We start from the raw sequence: 10,673 nt of genomic DNA, 5'->3' as shown, positions 1-10,673 counted from the left end.
ATGGAATCAATAGTGTATATACTTGTTACGAAGCTAAAGACATTAAGGAAGAAACTCATGTTGGCAAAAACTATCTTCTGACAAACAGAATCGATGGCGTTCACTTCTGGTAGGAAGCTGAACATACCGATTTCTGCTTCAAAGGCCCTCTTTGTTGACGGTTTACGCCCACGATATACGATGACACAACTTGAATTTCCTCCCAACCCATAAAGACTCTTATGTGAATTATGAAAAGCATTGATTACTCGGGAACTTGTTTACAATTCTAAGTTGAACTTCTGTCAATCAGCCCTTCAAAACATACAGAGAATGAAGTTAGTTTTACGCCGCTTTTAGCATCACATATTGTGCCCATGTGGGGAATCGACCCCAAGTCTTCGGCGTGTCGAGCGAACGCCTTAACCACTAGGCTACCCTGCGGCCCTTCAAAACACAGACAAAATCTGAAAAAGTGCTATGTGTGAGGAAACATTTTCACATGATTTATGTGGTATTTAAATAGACACTCTTTAAACTACTGATTGAAATGATGTCTGTGTATCTGAGACACAAAGCGCCAAATGTTTTGCTGGAACTGAAACAGTCTTAACCGTAAGTGCTTATGACCTGGAATTAATTTCGGGAACTTAGTTCTGGGATCTCCACCCCAAAAGAAAGGATGTCAGGCAAAGCAGGAATCTTTATTAAACATGAGTGAAGGCAACGAACACACACTCAATTAACTGGTAAAACGTTTTCAAGACTCAAATTCATAATTGTTTAGCCAAATGAGTATTATAATCTGAATGATGTAAGAGTCAAACTCATTGCGATATAATGCTAATATTTCAATGAGAGTGTACATATAACGTAGTAGTTATGGACCTGTATCGTGTCTCCAATCCTGACCTGTACCACGTCACCAAACCTGTCCTGTCCCGAGTCACCAAACTTGGAAATGTCTCAAGTCACCAAACCCCATCTCACCCATGTCACCAAATCTGACACGCCCCACGTTTCCAAATCTGAAACGTCTCAAGTCGTCAAACCTGACCGTCCCGAGTCTCTAAACCTGATCTTTCCTACGCCACCAAACTTGGATTCCCTACGCCACCTAAGCTGACCTGCCCAAGTCACCACGCCTGACATGTCCCTCATCAGCAAATTTGAAACGTCCCGAGACACCAAAACTCACATTTCTAACGTGACCAAACCTGTCCCGTCCCACGTCACCAAACCTGACTTGTTCCACGTCACTAAAAATGTTCTGTTCCACGTCAACAAACCTGACCTGTCCCACGTCACCAAATCTGTTCCACTTCACCAAATTTGGCCTGTCCACTTCACCAAACCTGACTGTTCCACGTCACCCTATCCGACTTGTCTCATGTCACCAAACCTGACGTGCCCTACGTCACCAAACCTGACCTGTCCCACGTCACCAAATCTGACCTGTTCCACGTTACCAAACCTGATCTGTCCCACGTCACCAAACATAACCTGACCTGACCCACGCCACCATACCTGACTTGTCCCACGTCACCATACCTGACCTGTCGTGCGTCACCAAACCTGACCTCTCCCACGTCACCATACCTGACCTGTCGTACATCACCATACGTGACCTGTCGTACGTCACCAAACCTGACTTGTCCCACGTCACAAAACCTGACCCATCTCACGTCACCAAACCTGACCTGTCCCACAGTAGCAAACCTGACCTGACCCACGACACCATACCTGACCTGTCCCACGTCACCAAACCTGACCTGTCCAACGTCACCAAACCTTACCTGTCCCACGTTACCAAAGCACTTCTGTCCCACGTCACCAAACCTGACTTGTCCCACGTCACCAAACCTAACCTGTCCCACACTAGCAAACCTGACCTGACCCACGTTACCAAACCTGACCTGTCCCACGTCACCAAACCTTACCTGTCCCACGTTACCAAAGCACTTCTGTCCCACGTCACCAAACCTGACTTGCCCTACGTCACAAAACCTGACCTGTCCCACAGTAGCAAACCTGATCTGTCCTACGTCACCAAACCTGACCTGTCCCACGTCACCAAATCTGACCTGTATCATGTCACCAAACCTGATCTGTCCCACGTCAACAAACCTGACCTGTCTCATGTCACCAAATCTAAATTGTCCCACGTCACCAAATCTGACCTGTCCCACGTCACCAAACCTGACCTGTCCCACGTCACCAAACTTGACCTGTCCCACGTCACCAAACTTGACCTGTCCCACGTCACCAAATCTGTTCCACTTCACCAAACTTGGCCTGCCCACTTCGACAAACCTGACCTGTCCCACGTCACCAAACCTGACCTGTCCCACGTCACCAAACCTCATCTGTCCCACGTCACCAAACCTGACCTGTCCCACGTCAACAAACCTGACCTGTCTCATGTCACCAAATCTGACCTGTCCCACGTCACCAAATCTGACCTGTCCGACGTCACCAAACCTGAACTGTCCCCCGTCATCAAACCTGACCTGTCCCATGTCACCAAATCTGTTCCACTTCACCAAACTTGGCCTGTCCACTTCACCAAACCTGACTGTTCCACGTCACCCTATCTGACCTGTCTCATGTCACCAAACCTGACGTGCCCTACGTCACCAAACCTGACCTGTCCCACGTCACAAAACCTGACCTGTTCCACGTTACCAAACCTGATCTGTCCCACGTCACCAAACCTGACTTGTCCCACGTCACCAAACCCGACTGTTCCACGTCACCAAAGCTGTTTTGTCCCACGTCACCAAACCCGGCTATTCCACGTCACCACACCTGACTGGTCCCACGTCACCAAACGTGTTCTGGTCAAGCATGTCCTGCTTGACTGTGTTGAATATTCCATCACAAGGGATATCTATTTTAAATCACGAACTATGAAGGATCTTTTTAATAGTATCAGTTCTCATTTAATTATTGCATTTTTAAAAGAATTAAATTTGTTAAATGATTTGTAAATACATAAATATTTTAAGATTGGAAGTTTGAATTAGTAACTAAGATTGTTAGTGGCTGTATCCTCGAGGGGGGTTAAAGTACTGTAAAATTATTGTCCTCCTGAGAGGGTATGTAAGTCCCAAAACATTCGAAGTAAATTACAACGTTCCACTTTTTTAATCGTAGAATACCTGTTCTTTTAATGTATGGCTAGATTTGCTAAATTGCTAACGGCTGAAGGGATGGTGTAAATCCAGCTAGGGTCCATGCAGGAAGCAAATGTACTGTAAGTCCCCATGGTCCCTAGTATGGTGATCTACCTTCAGTTGTTGGCAATCTGTAGCCGGTTTTTATATTGTATTGTCATTTATAGGTAAAATATTTTAGATTTAATTACTAGTCTTAAATTTTTCCCTGTGATGATATAGTTGTTTTACTGTCCTTCGTCGACAGGTGTTTTATAATGTAATTGTGTTTATTGTTAATTTATAACTTTTTAAGTCACAATATGGCTGAAGTATTGCCGATGTGACTATAAATTTGAACTCACTCACTCACTCACCAAACGTGTTCTGCTCCACTTCACCAAACCCGACTGTTCCACGTCACCAAACCTGACCTGTTCCACGTCACCTCACCTGGTCTGTCCTACGTCACCAAACCTGACCTGTTCCACGTCACCTTACCTGGTCTGTCCTACGTCACCAAACAGACCTGTACCAAACGTGAGTCACCAAACGTTGAATGCCCCGCGTGACCAAACCTGGCCTGTCCAAAATTATTAAACGTGGCATGTGCCATGTCCCTTCCGTACTTAATAGATTAACAGTCTTGTGACCTTGACCTTAAAAGGTCACGGTCACAATCAAAAGTGTTCCAGTTCCGTATTCCATCACTGGGATAATATGTATCAAATTCTATAGCATGTCTTTGTACCCTTCAGTTATATTTACCTTATAAATGGAGCGTGATTAGAGCATCGGAATCAGTATTATAAGAGGAATTCAAAGGCTTTCCACCATGGAAACCAAATATGATTTCACTTGGTGGAATTTTGCTTATAGTGTATACTACTTCCTTAAAGTGGGTCACTGTGACCTACATGTACTACTGATATGATATTTTCATACGTAAGCTCTCAAATGACAGAGCACATCATACTTGTGAATTCCGTCATAAATGCATGCATTATTATGTTTTACAGATTAAGATGAAAAACTGCAGCAGAGAGGTTTCGGGTGATCCTGGCAAAGTCAGGTTGGTAAGGCTCATCATCAGCTCAGGGCCCTTGCCCCCTCTACACGCAGCCAAGACAGCGAATGGGACTTCTCCCAGGAAACGCTCCCTAGTCGAACCCACTAAGAACTTTCCGGAGAATATGTAGACTCCCCAACACTGCAGCCTTCTGCATCACCCAGGGTGTCAGAAGGGCTGTGCTCCCGGTGGAGAACCCGGGCACTCTCCTGATCTGTGCCAAGAGACCAGGAGGTACCAAACGAAGGGCAACGAGAACAATGAGGAGCCTGACGACATTGTACTTGGGATACAAGCGATATACTTAAATGGCGAAGTCCGCACATTTGGCATGCTTTTCCTGAATCTTTCCAATCACGTTGCTGTCAAAGGGGACAGAAACTTCAATGATATAAATAAATTCATTAGCTTTATCAAAAAGGACAAGACCAGGCTGGAATTCTACTGAGGCTGTATATGGGCCTATTCCTAAGAAGTTTAAAAGCAGCATTTTCCATGACGCCCTGGGTCGTACCATGGATGAACCTCCTCCGATGTTTCTCCACAAATGACCGACTCTGGGCAGACTTGGTTAATGACTTCACCTGGTTTACTCCGATCGCTGTACCGTCCAGCAGTACATCGCCATCAGCAAAATCAACTTCAAATTTCAGATTCTGTTCAACAACCTTGAAATAGCCGCGGAATGTCTTGCTTTCATGATGCGTTTTGACATGCATCACTCGAGGATCATCCGATAAATAAATATGTGCAAACAACAATAATAATGTAACGTATGTTATATTTGGGATTACACTTTCTTAGTAAAGTACAGATTCTAGTACTTTTTGGGTTGAGTCCCATCCGGGATTCGAACCCACACCCTCAGAGCCAGGCACCTAATCGCCAAGACACAAAGTCAGACGCCTAGACTGCTCAGCCACCACGGCTTCCACAAGTCTGAGCGGTCTAGGCGTCTGACTTTGTGCGCTAAAATGGCGATGTGTATTTCAATAACAATAGTATTATTATAACCACTACATCAGTGACCGCCTCCGTGGTGTAGTGGTTAGGGCGTCCGCCCGGAGAGCAGAAGGTCGCGGGTTCGATCCCCGACCGCGTCATACCAAAAAGACGTTAAAATATGGTTCTTGTTGGTCCCTGCCTGGCGCTCGGCATTAATGGGTACAACAAGGACTGGTCGGCTCGGAGTCAGTATACTGTGTCTGAGTGGGGTATTCATGCTTCACTGCGGCATGGTATCTCAGTGGGCTAGAACTATAAAACCAGCTTAAGTCTGGGCTAGTACAAGCAGCCGCACATACACATACACATGCATGCACGTCATCATATGAGCGAAATATTCTCAAGCACGACGTAAAACCCAATTTCACCTCACCTCACCACTACATCAGTAAGGCCTGACTGAAAGAAATATCCAAGGAAGGCATTCAAATGAAAATTGTAAACATACTTTCTCGAATGAAATTTCCTGTGAGCTTTACCTTTCACACAGCTTACTCGCGACCTTTTCCGGATCTGAGCCAAGGCTCTCTAAATACAATGCTTATAACTAATACTAATATTTACTGTTCCAAAACTAACTCGCATCATAGCTTCTGTGTAAAGCTGGGTAGTTACAAATTTGTTATCAGGTTAAGTCCTTTAAGATGGCCTTGGCCCACATCATGACTGGTCAGTGACAACTGATAAAACGTAATTATCAACAAAGTTCAAAGGAATATAAGAGGTGCCTTAATAAACATATTAATAAGTACAAAACTGAATTTAGCAAAATGATAAGAGAAAGAGCTAAACATTCACCTAAGGAATTCTGGAAGATTCTCAATAAAAGTAATGTAAAATAAAATTCGGAAACACCCAATATCGCAGATTTCTCTGAAAATTTTAAGAATATAAACTGTCAACACCATGTGGATGATCTGGAAGTAAACGAAGAAACTGACGAAGAAACTGATTATGACGACAATGTTTTGAACAGAGAAATAACCTTGGATGAAATAGCTAAGCCCATTAGGAGTCTTAAACGTAACAAAGCTTCAGGGTCCGACCGAATTGAGAACGACTAACTTATTGATTCGTTTGATGTCTTTGGAAATATATTTGTGGATTATTTCAATTTAATATAATCTTCAGGAATATTACCTGATGCATGGCTCTCTGGTTCTATACGCCCCATCTACAAAGGCAAAGGTACCAGATCCGATCCTAACGCTTACAAACCTGACATTACCTAGCTGCTTTGGAAAACTTTCCACCACAATTTCTCAATAAAAGGTTAAATTATTTCCTGGAGATCAATAATATTTTCAATTCAGCGCAAGCCGGATTTAAGAAGAGTTACTCTACAACTGATAACATCTTTGTCTTGGATATGCTTATTCAGATTCTTAAACAAAGTAAGAGAAAATTATATGGCACTTTTATTGATATCTCAAAAGCCTTCGACAATATGTGGAGAGTCGGCTTATGGCATAAAGTACTAAAATGTGGTGTTAAGGGTAAATTCTTCCAGTTAGTCCAAAATATGTATGCAAATATAAGGTCATAGGTGTCTATAAATGGTGCCGTATCACGGTATTTTCCATGTTATTCAGGCGTGCGGCAAGGAGAAAATGTATCATCTCTGTTCTTTTGTCTCTTCATCAATGATCTTGAAACATTCCTACTGAAAGACGGATGCACGGTTGTTAGAATTGGCGATTCGAACAATTTACATGTGCAGTTATGTATCTGTTTCTTAATCCTTCTCTACGCGGACGACACGGTCCTACTTGCTGATTCTGCAACTGAACTCCAGAAAACATTAGATTCCATTAAAGACTATTGCAATATCTGGAAATTGGATGTTAACCTGAAAAAACTAAAGTTCTTATATTTGGAAGCCGGCCGTCCAAAAAATGTAGGTTATCTTTTTATTTGGAAAATACCGAAATTGAGATCGTAGATAATTGCACATACTTAGGCTAGGTGTTATATTCAGTTGAAACAGGAACTTCAGGTCAGCAATCAAATGTTTATCAGAGAGTGCATCTAAAGCCATGTTCTGTCTATTAAAGAAATTATTATAATGTTCCTCTGGACTGTTTACTGAAGGCCTTTGACGTGATGATATCACCGATATTATTATATGGTTGCGAAATCTGGGCCTACCAAAATATGAATATAATTGAAAACATTCATTTAAAATTCCTGAAACTAGCCTGTGGGCTTAGACATTCAACCTCAAAAGTGTATGGGCTATGGGGAATTAGGTAGGGTACCCTTATCGATTTATGCAGCCAAACGGGTTGTTAGTTTCTGGCATAAACTCCGTAAACCTGGACCTTTCTCGAAATTATCACAAATTATCTATCAGTTTGCCTATTTGCGATCTGAAGCTATTAATGAACAAAATGTCTGGACGAGTAATGTAAGGCAAATACTTAACCTCTGTGACCTATCCTGTGTGTACTCCCCATCAAAAGTTCAGACTCACTAGTGTAAATGTAGCCACTTACTTCAGTCAACTGTTCTGAACTAGATTTTGTAAAATATTCCATACAGTTTAAAGGTACTGTTTATACATGAGTTGATGTATGGTAAAACAAATTCGTGACCTTGAAAATTGAATTGTCATGTGTTCAATAAATGATGAAAATGATGATTTTTATCAAAACCTTACATTAAAACGCAGCTGTTCACATGTACGATATTTGCACAAGCTTTTCAGCAATTTGATTCAGGATCCTCGTGCAATTAATCTGCATAAGGTTTACAGATGTTTCCCCCAAGTTAGTGAAGAAATTCATCTTCGTTGTAACCATATGTACATACATAACTTATAGTGATTGATTTAAGCGAGTCTAAACTTTTGATGGGTAGTATATTTCATGACCCACTAAGTGTTTCAAGCCAATGGCTTACGGCTCGAGTAGAACAGACTCTAAAAGATCAGTTCTATCAAAACTGGAGATCTGACTAGAGAGAAACCCGAAGGGGCTTTATTATAAATACTTAAAAGATATTCCTTCATTTGATAACTATCTCCTTCTGCCTAAACAAATATACAACCCTCTCTTGAAATACAGAACTTGTAACCATAATCTGCCCGTCGAGGTTGGCCGTTGGCTTGGCATAGAGAGAGAATTTAGGACATGCAAACTGTGTATGTCGCCAGCTGTAGCTGATGTATTCCACTACCTGTTTAAATGTGAAGCTTTTTATGAATGCAGATTCAAATTTATCCCAAATAAATGCATACAGTTCCCTAATATAATAAAGTTCAAAAAATTGTTGAGTAGTAGAAATGTAAAAGAAATCAAAAACCTTGCACAATTCATCTGTATAATAGAGTGAGTGAGTTATTATTTAACGTCACATCGGCAATATTTCAGCCATATCGTGACGAGAACTGTATAATAGAAAAGTACCTTCGAGTGTGATTGTATACATGTACATGAGTACAGAATTTCTGATGCGGATTTTATATTTATCTGTCTAGATTTATATATTCATAATTGTTTTCAGTCACAATATCTTAATGTTGCCAATTATCTGTACAATATATCCGCAATCCTGTAAAGTACAAATTATTTTTTGGGGGGAAAACTTTTCTCCTGTATGACCGTGGGTGTCGTTTTTTTTAGAATGTAATGATTGAATTGATACAGCCTCCGCAGGTCACTTACGTGTTTTGACGTGGATTCTGCAGTTCAGCGTGGTAAGTACATGGTTACGAATTTGCTATCAGGGAACGTCCCTTAAGGTTTCCTTGGCCCTCATCGTGACTGGTCAGTGGCTATTGACGTACATGTATGCCGATTGACACAGCCTCTGCAGGTCACTTACGTAAATCATCACAGTTTGCAATACCTGGGTGAAATATGTGTATTCCAAGAATCATCATGTCCGTTCTAAACTAGATTTTAAACATTCCATCATGGCAGTTTTTGCCTTTTAAATGTTTACGTATACTTTTTACAACCTAAAACAGATGTGTCCAAATGATCTGTATCTGCTGACTGCACCTAACTGAAACACGCCCTACGCCCCTGTTCTCTGTTGTGACAGCATTCTGGATTTCATCCTAACTGGACACCTATACGTTCTTGACAAAAGAAATAACATTCACAAGAATCTGAGACGCCTGTGGAGTTGTAAAACAAAGATTTTCCCAAACAGTTTTCCTTACATATAAGTATCAGAAGCTCTGCACTTTTGCACAGCAGTCATGATTCACACTTATCAAAGCGATTGATTACTTCATTGTCTAGTTTGTTTACAGGCTGTCGTCGCATAGCAAGAAATAGGAGAAGGTATTATCCATAAAGTTTGTTCAATACTGTACTTCCCAACTTCAAAAATGCCACTCAAAGAGGTGTACTACAAATAAAACACTGTGAAGAAGAAGTGAAACAACATACTCCTGATATTTATCTTTGTCATTTCTCGACAACGTAAACATCTCTGTTTATTGCATGTGAGGGAAGCTGTGCATTCTAAAGACCACACACTTATGAGCATGCTTGAATGTGAGCTGAATGGAACCACTTACTCAAATCTTCATACCTCGTAAAATATGTGATTGTCTTGTAGGAAGACACACCATACATGTCCCTTTTTCTATTGATGTTTCCTAGCTTTTAAATCAAAACTTTAAAATGACTATGGTTACCATGCAGTTCAAATTGCAATGTTAACATAACCCAATACGAGCAAGGAGCGTTAGTCACAACTTGACAGTTGGAGATCAAGGTGATGCAAATGTCGTCTAACCATAGCAAAAACATTTTCCTAATTTTTGGAATCATACAGTCAGTCCACGGTGACAACTGTTTGGACATGTATTCTCTAGTTCAGCGTGACAAGTACATGGAGCACCAGGTGTTCAGAAAGTGCGGGAATCAGTCTCTCTACACCTGTGCATCAGAATGTCTGATGTCCTCAGCATGTCTGTCCTTTGGATTTGACAAAAAAGCGCGCACCTGCCTACTATACAGTAACAGTAGTGATACTGCTAACGTTGTTGACAGAAAGGAATTTCTCTTCAGTGATATTCAACACTGGCCAAAGGTTGGTGCTCACAGTAGATATTGTTCTTTCATTTCAGGCCTTCTTGTTTAAGGGCTTTATGTTGTTGCCATTCTGCAAACCCCATGTTACCTCAGTGGCTTCTGCATGTCTGCAATATTTATCTTAATAAACGTTTTTCAGTCTCTTGAAGGCATAAACATTCTGTCATTCTTTCTGTCATAAAATCGGTACAAATGTCAAGTGTAAACTTATCTTGTGTAGAGGTACAAGTAGAATCTTCTTAAAACCACAAGACCCAGAAAAAAGGTTCATCTAAAGGAAATCTAAGTCTTTCAAACAGGAAACTGTGATGCACAGTTCCATCGTTAAATACTAAATTGTTCCAGAGCTTACCATTAGTCCAGGAGGTCAGAAGTAGCGAGTAAAAAACACGGTAAAGTTGAAAACAGCTGATG

The 10,673-nt window shown here is 41.4% G+C and overlaps 1 protein-coding gene across 1 annotated transcript; it reads left to right on the top strand.

Moving 5' to 3' along the window:
* Positions 1-1,129: 1,129 nt before the first annotated feature.
* LOC124285385 (coagulation factor V-like) lies at positions 1,130-5,885 on the top strand. Its single transcript, XM_046721615.1, has 3 exons — positions 1,130-1,314; positions 1,691-2,723; positions 5,838-5,885. The coding sequence occupies exons 1-3, from the start codon at positions 1,130-1,132 to the stop codon at positions 5,883-5,885; spliced, it is 1,266 nt and encodes a 421-aa protein (XP_046577571.1).
* The last annotated feature ends 4,788 nt before the right edge of the window (positions 5,886-10,673 follow it).

Source organism: Haliotis rubra, unplaced genomic scaffold (assembly GCF_003918875.1).
Source record: "Haliotis rubra isolate DU_JTF1 unplaced genomic scaffold, ASM391887v1 Scf11, whole genome shotgun sequence".
Classification (NCBI taxonomy): Eukaryota; Metazoa; Mollusca; class Gastropoda; order Lepetellida; family Haliotidae; genus Haliotis; species Haliotis rubra.
The sequence above is the reverse complement of the archived record's forward strand: the minus strand, read 5'-3'. Positions and strand labels throughout refer to the sequence as shown.

Coding starts and splice junctions, on each gene's coding strand:
- LOC124285385 (XM_046721615.1), top strand. CDS start 1,130: ATGTCCCTCATCAGCAAATTTGAAACGTCCCGAGACACCAAAACTCAC. Junction 1,315..1,690: donor GTTCCACTTCACCAAATTTG/GCCTGTCCACTT, acceptor CCTGTCCCACAG/TAGCAAACCTGACCTGACCC. Junction 2,724..5,837: donor CCACGTCACCAAACCCGACT/GTTCCACGTCAC, acceptor ATTTGTTATCAG/GTTAAGTCCTTTAAGATGGC.